The following is an 18,015-nucleotide window of genomic DNA, read 5'->3' on the forward strand; positions in this document are numbered from 1 at the left end:
GAAAAGAAAAAAAGAAATAGGTGGCATAAAAACAGAAATTTCTAAATCAGGCAACAGTGAAGCCAGTGATTTTAAAATATGAACGATTATGTGTAAACACAGAAGAGGCGACGTATTGGTTAATATCATCCTGAGGTTTGTGGCAGATCTCTGCATGGCCGTAATCTGGGGACGTGAAACGAGCCTTAAACTGATGGATTTGAATTATCCATTTTGGAATTTCTTTTTGTGTTGATAAACATATTATATTATCTTGAATCACAAGGCAAGAGAATTATGCTGGGGCATGCAGAAGATCGGGTTGTTACCCACTACGATGATGGGAATTAATAATCCTGATGAAACCCACAATTATTACTATATGGAATATAATTATAATGTCACTCGGGTGGTTGTTTTTACTTTTATACATATAAGAAGATATTTACTACTGATGGGGGCAGATATGATTGAAGATCCTGAATAAACTGTTGCACCAGTAAGCTATGTTACCCGATTATGGATGTTGGTTCTACCAATCCAGTGGAAAGACCTCAAAGAAGATACTATATGGATTATAAATTTAAAGTCATTGTCTTTTCTTTTTTTTTATTTAGATATAATGGAAAATATAGACATATATTTTTAAGTAGTGTGGGCAGTGAATCAAAGATGTTAAGAAATGTTGTGTATGGCAATTTTGCATGATAGTGGGTGAATAAGCTAGTTAGTAGATTGATTAGTCTAAGAAAAGGGATTTTTAAGTGTTATATTTAGGGGAGTGGAGGAAATAGATAGAGTGGAATAAATGTTAAACTAGATTTTATGGGGAAGGCCGCTTTGAAATGTTATAGTAATATATATAGAAGATTAAATGTTAAAGTAGGACTTATCGTATAGTTTTAAAGTGGAGAAGTTATTCTATAATGTCATAGTATAATGTCTTTTTTTTTTCCTTTCTTTTCTCTTTTTTGATATGTATGGATAAAGGGGGATGTTATAATATTAATAATATTTTTAGTAAGTAAAGGTCAATATCTAGAGGAGGGAGTAAGTAATCTGTTATGAATTAGGTTTTTTTTTTGTTATGAAGAAGTCACAGGGGGGATGGGTGGGGAGGGGGTTAGGGAGGGGGAGGGAGAGGGGAAAAAAAGGGGGAAAATTTGTATCTGAAAACTTTTTCAATAAAAAAAAAAGAAAAAAACAAAAAAAAAGAAAAAAAAGAATCATAAGATACAACACTTAATGATAGTCATAGGATACTAATAAGCAATCAAATGATACTAGGAAACAATGAAAACAATGTAACTTGTAAAGATACAAGCAACATGGATATAGCCACAAGTGGGAAGAGATAGGTACTAGTAAGGATGAGAAGAAGAATAGTAATGCAGTCTTAGTAGTTAATTTGACAGTGTTGTGGGAATTATTTGTTTAGCAGAGTGATGGCATTCGGGGGGAAAAGCTGTTCTTGGGTCTAGTTGTTCTGGTGTACTGTGCCCTATAGCGTCGTTTTGAAGGTAGAAGTTGAAATAATTTATGTCCAGGATGTGAGGGGTCTGTAAATATTTTCACAGCCCTCTTTTTGACTCGTGCAGTATACAGGTCCTCAATGGAAGGCAGGTTGGTAGCAATTGTTTTTTCTGCAGTTCTAATTATCCTCTGAAGTCTGTGTCTGTCTTGTTGGGTTGCAGAGCCAAACCAGACAGTTATAGAGATGCAGATGACAGACTCAATAATTCCCCTGTAGAACTGAATCAGCAGCTCCTTGGGCAGTTTGAGTTTTCTGAGTTGACACAGGAAGAACAGCGCTTTAGATAATTAGATATAGAATTGTAACTGTTTACTGTTGTAATGACTTGCATTATACATTTTTTATTTTTCTTTTGTATTTTTCACCTTTTAAGCAGGTATGCGTTTTTTGATAATGTATGTATCCGTGTTTGTTCCTTTTTGTTTTCCTGTTACTATTTAAAAGCAACAGAATATTAATTTTTTAAAAAGTGGACTAGCTAAATGTTCCACACGGAGGCAGCATAACACACTGCTAGCTTGCCATCCTTACGGTTGTGGGAGTATGTTTTTCAAATAAACTACGTGAATGAATGATTCATCCAACATTAAATCATTTTTAAAATGATTTGTTGGAGTGGTTTTATTTTTATTGTTGTTTTGTTTATTCTTCTTGAAAGGATGACAGCTGAGTTTCAGAACATTTATCTTTTGTGCAAATTATACTAATCCACACCAGTAACACATTTGCTTATTTTGCAAACACATTCTGCTGCTTAAAATCTGGTACAGGCAGCTGCTCATAATAAGAAAGTAGACGGTGAAACTTGAGAACAGTGCCACGGAAAAGACTACTCGCTTGCAATAAAACCAGGTGCGCTTTCACACTTTTCCGCAACGACATAAAATTAGGAACAACCCATGATATTATTCAGTCAGTCACGTCCGACTCTTGGCAATTCTGTGGGCCAGGTCCAGTGGCGAGATTCAAATAATGTAACAATTGGTTCGTCCAGGGTCAGGTTGGCTATCATAGGAGGCATGGTCCATCCCTGTCCTCCAGCTCTGCTGCACATGCAGGATGAGCCTCCCACAACGACCAACCTGTCCCTGGGCGAATCGATTGCTAAATGACCACACACACACACACCACTATCAAAGTGGATCCTGTCAGTAGTGGGTTTTAATTGTTTGCTACTTGTTTGCTCGTGCACGTGCTCACACTCACCCTTGTGCACAATGTGGGCAGAGCCTCCCGCCGCCGCCGCTACCAGTTCGCTTGATCCGGGGCAAACTGGTAGCAACCCACCACTGGATCCTGGGCGCTGCACTGTGCTGCAGTGGAGAAATGGGCAATGGAGCTGCCAGCATGAGGGAAGGAGGAGGAGCAGGGAGAAGAAAGAGTGAAAGCGGCCTTCTCCTCCCCTTGCACCAGCCGCTCCATTACCCTTTTCTCCATTGCAGCACAGCGCCCAGAATCCACTTTGATAGCGGGGGTATGTGTGATAATTTAACAACCGGTTTGCCCAAACCAGTGTGAACCGGCTGAATTCCACCACTAGGCAGGTCTCTCCACATTTTCCAATCTCGCACTACTTCTTTGAGTTGTTCTATGCTCTGGTTGGTGTCAACTTTGATGGTGTCCAGCTTGATGGTGTGTTCTTTGGCATCCTGGTTTCCTTTTACCGTTAATTCTTCCAAACATAATTGCTTTCTCCAGCAAATTCACCCACATCGCATGGCCAAAATAAGTGAAACAACTCATAATATGCAACAACCCAAATCATGGAAAGCGTAACATTGAAAGGGTCAATTAAGTGATTGGATCCAATCCCTGCTCAATGTTAAATCCAAATCAAGGCATTCCAAACAGATGGCTGTTTAGCACCAGCCTGAATATAAAATGCAGAAGCCTTCCAATTCTCTGGTTTGTTTCGCCTTGTCCAATCTGCTCTTGTTGTTCAATTGAGTTCTGTCTGATTTTCTGCATGCATGCTAGAATAAGATCGATCATTCATTCATTCATTCATTCATTCATTCATTCATTCAATTTTTATTTTGCCTTTATTACTTTATAAGTAACTCAAGGCAGCAAACATCCCTAATACTTCTTACTCCTTCTATTTTCCCTACTACAACAACCCTATGAGGTGGATTGGGCTGAGAGTGAGTATATGACTGGCTCAAAGACATCCAGACAGTTTTCTAAAGAAACTTCTCATCAAGGAAGTCTTCTGGAGAAGTAATTAAGAAAATATTGGATTGTGCAGAAATGAATAGATTGACTTTGACAATAAAAGAAAGAGAGGAATTGGAATATTTTAAGGTACGGGGACAATTTTATCATTGGTTAGAGAAGATATATATATATAGGATAATGTAATGAAATGAGTGAAGAAGAAAGAGAAAGAAGATAGATAAATGTATTAATAGAAAACCAAGAAATGTGGGAGAAATGTTATAATAAATGAAATGATAATATTAAGATATGATAAATAGTGGAGGAGTAGGAAGAAGACACAAAATATGTACTCAGATGATATACTGATTGATTGATTATGTATTGTATGTTTGTTGGTCTATAAAATAAAAAACTTTTATTTTAAAAAGGAAGTCTTCTGCATAAATTAGAACAAATCACGGAATGGACATGACCCCTCTTCTCAAGAATTAAGCTACATTTGCCCTTTATGTTTTAAAATCCAGAATTATTTATGTTTTGACATCACATATTCTTTTTTAAAAAAATATTAAAAGTTTATTATAAGACAAAAGTACAAAAAGAAAGAATAGATCACAAAACGTTAGAAAGCTAGGAGAAGGAAGAAGGGTGCTGAAAGAAAGGAAGAAAAAAAATAGTAATTTCTGAAGTTTTCGGGCAATAAAATACAGGGAAAAAAAGAATTACAACCTCAACCTTTTGCTTTACATTTCTCAACATTTCAAGCCATTTTTATCACAACAAAGTCATTCTAACCCTGAAAATCTAAAATCAAAGTAACCTTTTTTTTCAGAATTGGAGAAAAAGAAATCCAGAAACGCTTTCCAAGTAGAATGAAAGTAGATAAATTCTCTCTAATTAAAACAATCAGTTTTGCTACTGACTAGAGCACTTTTGAATGTAAATTTTGACATGTTACTGAGAATTGCATTACTGTTGCTGGTGGAAAAACGGGATATAAATGAAACAAAAAAGGAATTGATTGTAAATTTGATAATGGCAGCTAGATTAGTGGTGGCTAAATATTGGGGATGAAATTGGGATATTCAAAGAAATGAGTGGTATAATGAAATGTGGAGTATGGCAACAAATGATAAATTAACAACAGAAATTAAATTTTAAAAAGGGATGATCAAAGCAAATAATTATAATGAAATATGGGGGGATTTTATAAAATCGGTGTTGGTGGAAGGCAAAAGGAATAAACCTACTCAAGAATATATGTTGTTTTGGAGAGGATAAGGGCACAATTGGAATATATTGTATATCTTTTAGTTGTTATAGAGGAAGAAATATAAGGGGGGGAATGGTCTCCGGGGGGTTGGGGGTGCACTGCAACATTTGTTTTTTATTTCCTTTTTCTTTTTTCTTTCTTTTTTTGTATTTAGATGCATATGTACTATGTTTGTATTATTTGTATTTGAAAACAAAATATTTAAAAAATATAAAAAGCAATCAGTTTTGCTACCTCTGCTAACTCCATCATCTTTACCATCCATTCTTCCATTGTGGGAATTAGCGTGTTTCCATCTTTTTGCAGACAAGATTCTCACCGCACATAAATAATGACACCAGATGGCTATGGGGAAGTGGTCAATCATGGAGGAGAAATGAATGATGCAGACACTGAGTAGTCAAAACTGGAACTCGTCTTCTCTCTGTCCACGGACTTTATCTAGTCTCAAAGGAAAAAGTTTTCTAATGACCTGAATATGAGACTTCAGAATGTGCTTATTTTTTCACAAAAGGAGCAATAGGCATACAATATGAAGCTTTCTAGAGAAGGGGTCCCCAACCTTTCTGGGTTGGCGGCCCGGAGCAGGGGAGAGGGGATGGCTCTGTGGGAGAGGCAAGTCAGGGGTGAAATTCAGCAGGTTCTGACAGGTTCTGGAGAACCGGTAGCGGAAATTTTGAGTAGTTCGGACAACCGGCAAATACCACCTCTGGCTAGTCCCAGAGTGGGTGGGAATGGAGATTTTGCAATATCCTTCCCCTGCCACGCCCACCAAGCCACGCCCACAGAACCGGTAGTAAAAAAAATTGAATTCCACCACTGGGGCAAGTGCATGCGTGTGTGTGTGTGTGTGTACATGTGCACCTACAACGTCCATGCCGAAGCTTGTGTGAATGGGGCCGCAAGCTCCCATGACGAGGATAGCATGAGTGGTGCCGTGGATGCCCGCAACAAGGATAGCATGAGTGGGGCCTTGGGCCCCCGGAATGAGGCTCGCGTGAGTGGGGCTGTGCATTCATGTGGCCCAGTGGCAATTAGCCTGTGGCCCGGTAGCCCACAGGTTGGGAACCCCGGTTCTAGAGCACTTTTTATCATATAAAAGAAGTCCTGTTTTCTAAATTAATTTAGAAAACTCTTGCTAAGAAGAGGCCAAAAACGACAATCATTTTCTGCATATTTTTGCAAGAGGAATAAATCCAGGTTCCAAGACACCCAGGAAATCTTCAGGCAGGCTGTTTTTGTCATCTTCTAGGATGGAAAGGGACCATGAAGATTCATTTGGTTCCAATACTCCTTCCCTTGCATAAACACGTGGCACATAAGAAACTCTATTATCCTCCAGGTTGGCCATGTCTTCACATTTCTGCAAAGAAAGAATGAAAGCATTTAGACTGTTGAACCTAATCACAAAGCTGTGCACTACAGGTAGTGTTCTGACCTAGGCTTTCTTAGAAAGCATAAAGCACAATCTTAGTCCTGGAAAACCTCTTTTATTCATTTGGCTGGGCTGTGAATTATTGTTATTTACAGTCCGAAAGGCTTCACAAACAGTCTTTCAGGGGAATGTTTATAAACACCGACCTTATCTCCCTTGGAATGCTGCCAGAGAACTAATTGCCAAACACAGGGCAAGGCCAAACTTAGCACAGAGTCAAACAGAACTTTCCAAAGCTTGAATCGACCAGGTGAACTAATTGTTTCCTGCAAAAGCTCACGTCTCGTTTGCTCCTCTTTTATGTCTTATGGGAGGAGCCAATCATCTCCAAGCCTTACTCCCAAGTTGACCCTGTTTTCTTAATTGTTCTTGTCTTCTGTCAGCTCTGCGCATGCACACACTGGGAACAGGCTCCAGCTGTTATTCTGCCTCGCTGATGTCAGGCTCTGGAGGTTCAGGAAGCAGCAAATAACTACCAGATGGCCTTGGCCCCCCTCTCTACCTCTGACTCAGAGCCATCGTCCGAGCCTTCCCCAGACTTCAGGACTGGCCCATGTTCCTCCCCAACCTCCTCACTGTCTGAATCTGCTGCCAGCTCTGCTGGTTGCTGGCGGGCCACAACAGGTAGTCCTCAACTTAGAGACATCCATTTAGTGACCGTTTGAAGTTACAACGGCACAGGAAAAAAGGGAATTATGACTGTTTTTTGCACTTACCACCATTGCAGTATCCCCATGGTCACATGATAAAAATTCAGATGCTTGGCTACTGGCAGGTATTTATGATGGTTGCAGTGTCCCAGGGTCAGGTGATCCCTTTCTGATAAGCAAAGTCAATGGGGAAGCCAGATTCACTTTACCACCATGTTACTAACTTAACAATGGCAGTAATTCACTTAACAACCGTGGCAAGAAAGGTGTAAAATGGGGCAAAACTCACTTAACTGTCTCGCTTAGTAACAAAGTTTGGGGACATTTGTGGTCATAAGTTGAGGACTATCTGTATAGAGCTCAGGAATGTAATTTTAGTTTTAAAAACATCATTGGTGGCAAGTATGAAAAAAATTACTTTTTTCCACTGTGAAAAAAATCCTGACTAGCCCCAATTCTATTGCTAATATTGGCAAAAATGGCACCAGCCACGTGACATTTGAACTGCATTTATTTATTTATTCTTCACATTTCTGAACTGCCCATCACCCTGAAACAAAGGGTCATAAAAAGAAAAAAAATGCTTTTAAGAGTGGGATCAGGGACGGTGCTTAGTGGCATTTCATATGGAGAATGGCAGATGGAAAGGAGTGAGCTCTATAGGGCTGTACAGAAATTTTCCTATCTAGCAGCTGCAATCCTAACCTCCAAGCCTCAAATTTCTTCATGTGACAAATAAGCACTTCACATCCAAAATAGGTATCTATTTTTATCTTTCGCAACCTGAAAGAAATCGCTGGTAATTTGACTGAGTAGGGAAACCACTACGAAACCTTAAATCTGGTGGTTGAGCCCATGCTCAAAACATATACTATGTTTTGTCATTCTAAGTATTTGGAAAAAGGAAGCTTCTGTTTGTCCTGTAGTTGCTTACTTGTTTCAAGGCAACAGCTACTATTTCTGAAATCTTCTCGTGTGGATTTTCCTGGTATATTTTAGTGTTCTGATGATTCAAAGGCTCCAGCTATGGAAAGAAGGAAAAAAGGGAGCTTCACTGTCAACTCCAACTTAAAATCCATCCGTCCATTTTATTACTTTGCTTTCAAACACATCTTTGTCTAGCCACCTGTTCTAAACTGATGCTATTAGAAACAGTGAGAGAAAGGATTTCATTAATTGTGTAATATAGAACTGGGCAATTTCTTGGTTACTTATCCAACACCTCCGAAATCTGCTCCAACTTGGCAGCCAAATTCCAAATTCCCCAATTATGGACCATTTTGAGGCAGAAAATACTTGAATTTGTAGCAAAGGCTTGCAGCCATTTTAAAAGAGATTGGTTTTTAAGAAGAGATTGGGCAACCATTTGTCTGAAATGGTATAGGGTCATGATGGCGAACCTGTGGCACACATAGCCATATCAGTGGGCACATGAGCTCAGCTCCAAACGGGCCATTTCCGGCCTCCGGAGGGCCTCCAGTGGGGAAGGCCATTTTCGCCCTCCCCAGACTCATAGAAAGGCTCTGGAGGCTGGGGAGAGCAAAAAACAGGCTTACCGTGCCATCGCGTGCCAGGAGCAGGGGAGTGGGGGGGTCGTACACGCATGCCCGGGGGCAGGGTGCATAGAATTATGGGTGTGGGCACACACGTGCACACACACACCCACCCCGCTCCTGGCACACAATGGCAAAAAGGTTAGCTATCACTGGTATAGGGTCTCCTGCTTGAGCAGGGTGTTGAGATTAGAAGACCTCCAAGGCCCCTTCTAACTCTGTTATGCTGTATTCTGTTATTAAAACAAAGAATCTACTCCACCATTGCACAAAGAGGTATTGCCGGCCCTGATTCCTATTTGTAATACACTCCCACCTACTTTGCGGTCAGGGGTGAAATGCTCCCGGTTCGGACTGGATCGCCTGGCGGCGGGTGATTCGGAGAAGTGGTAGCAAAAATCCCTGCACACACACAACCCCCCCATGCCCAGCTGAGCCGCACGATCATCAGAGGCTTTTTTTTTAACTTTTAAAAGCATTTTTTCTACAACCTCTTCCGACGAAAAAATGCTTTTAAAAGTAAAAAAAAAACCCTCTGATGATCACGCGGCTCAGCTGGGATCGTCAGAGGCTTTTCAAAGCATTTTTTTCTGCAACCTCTTGGCCGAAGAGGTGGTAAAAAACATGCTTTGAAAAATCTCTGACGATCCCAGCTGAGTTGCCTGATCGTCAGAGAGGCTTTTCAAAACATTTTTTAAAAAGCCTGTCTGACGATCCCAGCTGAGTTGCCTGATCGTCAGAGGCTTTTGAAAGCTTTAGAAAAAATGCTTTGAAAAGTTTCAAAAAAAAAGTTGGCCACGCCCACCCAGTCACATTACACCCCCCCCCCAAGCCATGCCCACAGAACCGGTAGTAACAAATTTTACATTTCACCCCTGTTTGCGGTTCAGAAAGGCTCAGAAAATCATCAGTTGCCTCCCCTTCTACCAATAAATTTCTAATCCCAATTCACATGATTTATCTAACCTGATTCCAAGCTGTGATAGTGTTGAAGGGTGAAGTTACATTTCCATTAAGATGTTGGTGGTTTTCTATGGGTTTCATTTGCATCACTGCAGAAACATTCTTTAGAGAACAAAAGGGAATACAGAATTTATAAAATAATCAAGTTACACCTCACTTTTTATGTTTTGGAAATTTTAGGATCTAGAATCTTTAGAAAAATTCTCAATAAAATATTCATTTTCCTTTTCTTTTTTTGAAATATTTTTTATTGTTTTATATCATGCATTTCCTTTCTATGTTGAGAAGTGTGCTCTCTAGGTGTCCAAGGGGTTAACATACAAGCATACAAACATCATCATTGTCATTATGATCATATATATATATATAAACAAATACGTGGTAATATATAAACAAATATGTGATAACATCATATTATAACATATATTATCTTCCATTATAGTATCAATTATATAACCGTCATAAATATTTATTCATCTGTTTTTCTTTCTCCTATAACCCATGTTTCACCTAATTCCACTCCTCTAACCTCAATATCTTTCATTTAACCATTTACAGAATAGTTCCCATGTTATGAAATAGTCTGAATCTTCTTTTCCTTAAGGTTAACCTATCCATCTCTGCACATTCCAGAATTTTTTTGATTATAATATCGTCTGCAGGGGTTTCTGGGTTTTCCCAACATTATGCATATGCGATCCTAGCTGCTGTTAGAATGTGTAGAACCAAATATGTGTTACCCTTATTATAATTTCCTGGAAGCATGCCCAACAAAAATGTCTCAGGTTTCAGATCCATTAGTTATCCTATCATATTTTCCAGCCATGTGTGTATTTTCTTCCAGTATTTTTTAGCTTTGGGGCATGTCCACCACATATGATAGTATGAGCCTGGTATCTGATTGCATTTCCAACATTTAACTGATTTCTTTTTATACATGTTTGCTAATCTTGCAGGTGAGCAATGCCATCTGTAAAACATTTTATATAGGTTTTCTTTGTATGCTGTTGACATTGTAAGTTTATGATTTCTATTCATCTTCCTGAAGTCCACCTCCTATAGGTCATGACCTCCTCAGTCATGACCAGTCAGAGAAAAGGACATGGATATCTGCAGATGATACCTCTTAATCATACTAAATGTTAGACGCAGTGATACACCACAACATCACAAACTCCACCACTTGGAGGCATACAAGTGATGTCCGAACACATATACCAAAGGGTGTATCTTGCATCATGATGGCACAATTCTAGTTTTGTCTTTTCGCCTCTCTCTGACCACTTCTGTGGTTGTTACTGCTACAGTAAATGCCAAAGAAAGTGTGCTTGACATTGAACTGTCCTACCTCTACTTGGTAGTTAAAAGGGGGGGGGGATATTAGAAGGCGTTCTGGTGGATAAACCATTGTTAGATACAACTGCAGGATTAAAGGAATTATTCTACACAAAATAATCCCAATTCTGGTATAATTGTGCCCAATGATATGTGAATTGAAGCATCTGACTCAATTCAAAGCATCTACTATGTCTTTCAAAAAGATTAGAACTACCCATGTCTGGGACCATAAATCATTTTAATTAGTAAAACAGTACTGATATTCAATGCTTGTAGAACAGTTCAAGACATGTTGAAAAAAAGTCAGATGTATCCTGGGTGATCAAATGCTCACAGTCATGTTTTCTACCCTAAACCACATCAATCCATTTTTAAAGTCAAGATTAGGGATGCCTCGGAAAAGGGTGGAAAGGAGACACTAATGTTGGAGTGAAAATCATCTTACTCATTTTCATTCTGGCTGGTGCATATCACTCCTTATTGGATAATTTCTGTAAGCATTGGATCGCCTGCAGAAAGGGTGACACTTTATCCCAGTTACCTCAAGAACTTGTTGTTTTTCCTTCACATTTTTTGAATGCACTGAGGATGGTGTTGCTTGGTTCCCTGAGTCAGGTGAGTCATTCTAAAAGTGACAACAAGGCAGATGGATAAGGTAAAAGAAAGTCTTTTGGGATAGCTGCAATTGACAAAACTTTAAAATCTGGCTGTCAACTCACAAAGCTTTCCTGACCTGCTCCCGAGTTCCCATAGGCGGGGCGTGGGGGTGGGAAATCACATCTCACAGCTGCGCTGAGGAATTCACACCTCAGTTAAAACAAAACACATCCTAGCCACCCAAAGTCAAGGCCATCTCCACAGAGACCTGCAACGGTGGGAGGGAGGGAGTTCTACGACCCGCGAAATTGCTTTGTTGGGGAATGTGACTGGTGACCCACCTTGGGGGGGAGGAGGCAACAGAGTCAGAGGAAAGGCGCAAACTGGGTGAAGTCAGAGCTGGCTTCATTTAGATTGTGCCGACATGGCGCTCCTAATAAACAACTGGATTTTTCTTGCTAAATGGCTTGAGGCTCCTGCTTTTATTAGGGCATCAGTTGGAACCCTGACATTGGCATACTAATACTTGTTTTCACATATGTTCCAATGAACTCAGTGAAATCTCCTTTAGAGTATAATGCACAGGCTTATGCTAGAAGTCTAGGATCAGTCCCTAAAATGCCAAGGAAAGTAGCCAATGATATTAATTCTCACCAAAACATGTTCACTCTCTTCATTGTAGTGGATCAGGGATTGGTTGCCTGCTTCGTATGGAATGAATGCAGGTGTTTTCTCCACGTTAGAGGTGCAGGAACACAACACTAGGAAAGCCAGGCCCACTACATAAAAGGAAAGGGGAAACAGGCAATGTCAACAACTCTTTTCAACACCAGTAAAGGAGAACATTGGTAGCTGAGGATTGAAATGAGGAGTCCTTGGTGCTCTCTGAGCTTGCTTGTTTTCTTGCAGACATTTCATTACCCTAGCTAGGTAGCATCATCAGCGTTAGTAAGGAGTGTGCTTTGCTGTCAATATAAATTGACAGCAAACCGTACTCCTTACTAGCACCGATGATGTTACCTAGTTTGAGTAATGAAACATCATCCTCTTTTAACAACCCCATAATCCCTTGCAGGGTGGAGTCTGAGCAATTGATTGGAGCTGAGTGTTTACTGGCCGGACGCCCTTCCTGTCACCAATGCGGAGATTTTTTTTCAGCTGATATATTCTCAGTATGCACAGAGAGAGAAATATCTTCTTCTACCTAGGATCGTACTCACAGCCTCCTGACTGTGAGGCGAGAGCTCTACCTCTAGGCCACCACACCACTCAGTTTGAAAAAACAAGCCAGCTCAGAGAGCACTAAAGACCCTTCATCTCTTCAGCACCCTTCTCAAGCATCGTATTAGTTGCTCACATTTTAGTTGGAGTTCTGCCCAATAGAACTGTTTCAATGAAAGTTTTTTTTTCTTGGGCCATCACATCCCTTTTGTTTTTCTGCCTTCCCCCCAACTTATTTTCTTACAATCAAATATGCATTATGGGAATAGAGGAGGAGAAAACAGAACAGCAGCCTAAAGTGTTTTGATTGCTAATTCTAAGAATTCTTGGAACCACAGAAGAATGGGAGACCAAATTATTTCATACGGAGATGGGACAGGATACTTTTTAATTCAGGATGAGGGTCTTTGCCAATAGTTGCACTAAGAAAGAGGGGAATAGCTGCTTTCACATGGCACAGAGTGAGGACACAGCTGATTCATAACATATGCTTATCCAACAGCATAACCAAAATTAATGATTCTCAGACATATACTGCCAACAAAAGTATGTATAGTCAAGGCTATGGTTTTCCCAGTTGCAATGCATGGCTGTGAATGTTGGACCATATGAAAGGCTGAGCACCAAAGAATTGAGGCCTTTGAACTATGGTGCTGGAGAAGACTCCTGCGAGTCCCTTGGACTGCAAGGTGATCAAACCGGTAAGTCCTAGAGGAGATCAACCCTGACTGCTCTTTAGAAGGCTAGATCCTAAAGATGAAACTGAAATACTTTGGCCACCTAATGAGAAGGAAGGACTCACTGGAGAAGAACCTAATGCTGGGAACAATTGAGGGCAAAAGAAGAAGGAGATGACAGAGAACGAGGTGGCTGGATGGAGTCACTGAAGCAGTAGGCATGAGCTTAAATGGACTCCAGAGGATGGTAGAGGACAGGAAGGCCTGGAGGAACGCTGTCCATGGGGTTGCGATGGGTCGGACATGGCTTCACAACTAACAACAATAATAGACATCGAAATTCAAAAATTTCAGTCCAAGTACGTAAAGCAACAGTCTGGCCCACTGAAAGGTAAAATTGCAACAAAAAAGAGGATTGAAGAGCCATTTGACTGTATTCTTCATCTATTTGGACTAAAAATATACAACTTGCTTCCCTATCATATGGTTTATTTGATTTTGGATTAACAGGTATGGTGGATCCAAAACATGATGATTTCTAAACCATAGGTTAAGGCCCAGTGGAAGGGTTGGATCCAGCCACATATGGCTTATCCAATAAACCAATTAAACAAATTGATTTAATGTGTTTTGTGTATCCAGTTAAACCCAAACACTCAATTAAGTGAAGGCCAAACACTTCAGCAAGAAAAGAATACCAGCTGTAGCGTGGAACAAATATTGGAACTACAGTGACTGTATTAGCCATGACTTGCTAGCATTTCCCATGAACTGATGGTCTCATTAAAATTGTAAGAATCAAGTGGAAAGGTCATCTGCCTTTACCCAATTGTGGAATTTAAACCCAGGCTAGACAGAAGAATATTCTACAAAGTTCTATATATATATACTCACAACTAAAAAAGAATCCTTAAGAAACATAGGTTAAGGAGAATAATAAAGAGGGGGTATATAACAAACTTGCCCAGTTATATAGTAAATAGCAATAGCATTTAGACTTATATACCGCTTCACAGTGCTTTATAGCCTTCCCTAAGCGGTTTACAGAGTCAGCATATTGCTCCCACAATCTGGGTCCTCATTTTACCCACCTCAGAAGGAGGGAAGGCTGAGTCAACCTTGAGCTGGTGCGATTTGAACTGCCAAACTGCTGGCAGCCGGTGATCAGCAGAAGTAGCCTGCAGTACTGCATTCTAACCACTGCGCCACCAAGGTTCTAAATGATCTTGATCTTAGAATCAATAAGTCAATTTCTGGAAGCAACCCATTTTCTCATACTGGCTTACTTCACAATTTCATCCCTATGTCACATGACAATCCATATACAGGCCTGAGTGAAGCCATAATAGGTTGGTTTGCATGGGTATCAAACCACTCTGTTTATCCATTATACTAGAATTGTGTAAACTTTAATCAATGTCATTACGGTTTGCTCAAAAGCCCGGGTTTTAAATTCCCAGTTTACCATAATGTGAACTTAGCCAAGATTTATTTTATATACCACAACATTCATACCACCTTTATAAAGCTCTTCAACAACCCAAAAGCAGACTATAAAGTGATTTTAAGAACAATATAGAATACAAAAGTTGGTATATACAATTAGAGTGTGAAACTAAATTATAATTAAATAAAAGATGTGGTCTACTTTACACATTGTAACCAATTACAATTCTTCTGAAACCTGGCTTAATAAGATTAAATTTAATGGCAGATGATGATTGATCATTCCCAACTGGTAACTCCTAACAGTGGGAATAGCTAAATAAAGTACGGAATACTTATCTAGACTTCACACAAACTGCAATCCTTGGCTTGTTGCTCTTCCACAAGTCAAAATAACAAGATAATTACATTACTCACATAACAGTAATAGAAATGTAACCACAATTATGCCAATTGCTCCACCGCTGAGACCCAGTGATGCAGTTTTCAATGAAGTGCGTTGCTCACAAGTGATCCCATCAGGACAAGAGCAGACCTGGAGATCCAGAGTCTGTTGCCGGGAAAACCCTTGTAAATCTCGTATAAGGAGAGGCACAAAGTATTCACCAGGAGGGAGACTTTTCAGGAGAAAAAGTTCAACCGAATTATCTGCAAAACAGAGAGAAGGAAGAGAAACGGGCACCAAACTTCAACTATTACATCCTTGCTAAGATCATTGCGCTACTGTAGGTAGTCCTTGACTTACAACCTCAACTGACCCAAAATTTCTGTTGCTAAGTGAAATAGTTAAGGAGTTTTGTCCCATTTTGCGACATTTCTTGCTTCAGTTGTTAAGTAAATCATTGCAGCTATTAAGTAAGCAACACAGTTAAATGAACCTGGCTTCCTCGTTGACTTTGCTTGTCAGAAGGTTGCAAAAGGTGATCACATGACCATGGGATAGGGATAGGGATAGGGATAGGGATAGGGATAGGGATAGGGATAGGGATAGGATAGGATAGGATAGGATAGAATAGAATAGAATAGAATAGAATAGAATAGAATAGAATAGAATAGAATGCAATGCAATGCAATGCAATGCAATGCAATGCAGTGCAGTGCAGTGCAATGCAGTGCAGTGCAGTGCAATGCAATACAATACAATACAATACAATACAATACAATACAATACAATAATAACTATTGTCACTTTGAATGAACACTAATCGGCATTCATTAACATGAAATTTCATTGCATACAGCTCTCAAAGGGTCACCACCGCCAATATACACTACAGGACACTCTCATAAATATGAACCAGCTGCCGAATTTTGATCATATGACCATGGAGATGCCACAATGGTTGTAAGTGGTCGTAAGTCACTTTTTTCTGTGTCATCGTAACTTTAAATAGTCATTAAATGAATGGTTGTAAGCCAAGGACTAACTTCAGTAAAGACTAGCAGGTTTATGCTAATGCTACCCACTGGAGTAAGAGCCCTTTAAACGTTTGCAGCTGGCTAGGATTTTAATGAAAGCTCCAGGAGAGAATCCTACAACTTGGGCTAGCTGCCCACCTGCCTTGAATACTTCTGAAGAAATGAAATTTAACATTCACTGCTTAGAAGCTTTCAAAAGAACTGCTGACAATAGCAAGAAAAAGAAGGAACGTTATTAAAAAGTGTACTCAGCATTAATTACTTATTTTTGAAGTGCTTCAGCACCAAGGCTCCTGTTCTGGATTTTTTTTTTTTTAATGAAATACGTTGGGTAGTCCCAACGTTGGATTTATTTACTGTTCAATGTAGTCTACGAACCAAGAAGATGAATTTATTCTTTAACATGTTATGTGAAAGGAGTTAAAAATGCAGTCATGTCTTAGAAAATCCTGAGAATGCCATGGATGACCTTGAAAATAAACAAATGGTTCACCCAAAAAAATCAACCCAGAGTTCTCACTCAAGGCCCAAATGATCAGGCTCAAATAAACTAACTATAAACATATGATGTGAAGAGCGAGCTCTCTGGAGAAGGTTCAGCGCATGGGTGGGTTCTACTTACTTTTACTACCGGTTCACAACGGGGCCAAGCGTTCTGATGACATTGGAGTCGGTGGGCAGAGCCTCCCTCCAGTTTTACTACTAGTTCTATAGAACCGGTCCGAACCGGGGGCAACCCACCACTGGTTCAGGGGTGGGCTGTTGGGGTTTTGCAGGGCTTCGGGAGAACCTCTAGTTAAGATTCTGTGCAGTTTGGAGAATCCCCAAATCCCACTCCTGGCTGGCCCCACCTACCCTACCCCACCCCTCCCAGGAGTCCCCACACAGCCCATTTTGGATGCAGGTAAGTGCAGGGCTCGGGGAGAGTGAAAAACAGGCCTAGCGGAAGTTCAGGAAAGCTGGAAACGGGCCTGTTTCCGGCCTCCAGAGGGCCTCTGGAGCCTGGGGAGGCCGTTTCGTTTTTGCCCTCCCGGAGGCTCAACAAAAGCCTTCGGAGCCCGTGGAGGGCAAAAACGCCTCTCCCCCCGTGATGCAGGAGTCCAACTTGGCCACACCCACCATGGCCATGCCCACCCAGCAACCGGGCAGAGAACCCCTTGCTAAAATTTTTGAAGCACACCCCTGAGAAGGTTCTAATCCTGGAAAAGATGGAGACGAAAAGTAGAAGAACATGGCCATCAGAAAGGGGAATGGACTCAGTAATAGTGGTGATGAGTGTACTTTTGGGAGACTTCAAAGAACAGGTAAGGAAGAGATCGCCTTAGTGAAAATCTATCTATATGGTCATTAGGAGCTGCAAATGATTGAAGGCACATAATCAATCAATTAGTTAATTAAAGCAATTTAAAGATCACCTTGGAGAAATATGCAAGATCTGTTAGGGGAGTTGTGGAGAAATGATTACACGGTCCAGAAATTGAACTAAACAGGAGAAAGAAATTCAAAATAATCCCACTTTGGTTTTATTCTAAAATGGCAGACAGAGAAACTCAAAACAGGCTTTCAAGGTTCTATTATTATAGCTTAAACCAGGGGTCCACAATCCACAGGCCAAGAACCAGCACCAGTCTGTGGCCTGCCAGGAACTGGGCCATGCAAACAAGCAAAGCCTCATCCATGTACACACGGGATCCAGGCAGCATGCGAAACCACGCTCCTCCCACTCCTCAGGTCTGTGGAAAAACCACCCTCAACAGAACCAATCCCTGG

At 40.4% G+C, this 18,015-nt stretch overlaps 1 protein-coding gene across 1 annotated transcript in view; it reads right to left on the minus strand.

The window, feature by feature from the left end:
• Positions 1–6,021: 6,021 nt before the first annotated feature.
• CDH26 (cadherin 26) overlaps positions 6,022–18,015 on the minus strand; it is a 44,124-nt gene continuing 32,130 nt past the window's right edge. The window contains exons 12-17 of the mRNA XM_034433007.3: positions 15,244–15,474; positions 12,137–12,261; positions 11,427–11,510; positions 9,551–9,649; positions 7,966–8,055; positions 6,022–6,309 (exon numbers count right to left, since the gene is read on the minus strand). Coding sequence (XP_034288898.2) covers positions 6,109–6,309; positions 7,966–8,055; positions 9,551–9,649; positions 11,427–11,510; positions 12,137–12,261; positions 15,244–15,474 — 830 coding nt within the window. The 3' untranslated portion in view covers positions 6,022–6,108. The remainder of the gene's footprint in view (positions 6,310–7,965; positions 8,056–9,550; positions 9,650–11,426; positions 11,511–12,136; positions 12,262–15,243; positions 15,475–18,015) is intronic.

Source organism: Pantherophis guttatus, chromosome 3, assembly GCF_059756535.1.
Source record: "Pantherophis guttatus breed Tessera chromosome 3, ASM5975653v1, whole genome shotgun sequence".
Taxonomy (NCBI): domain Eukaryota; kingdom Metazoa; phylum Chordata; class Lepidosauria; order Squamata; family Colubridae; genus Pantherophis; species Pantherophis guttatus.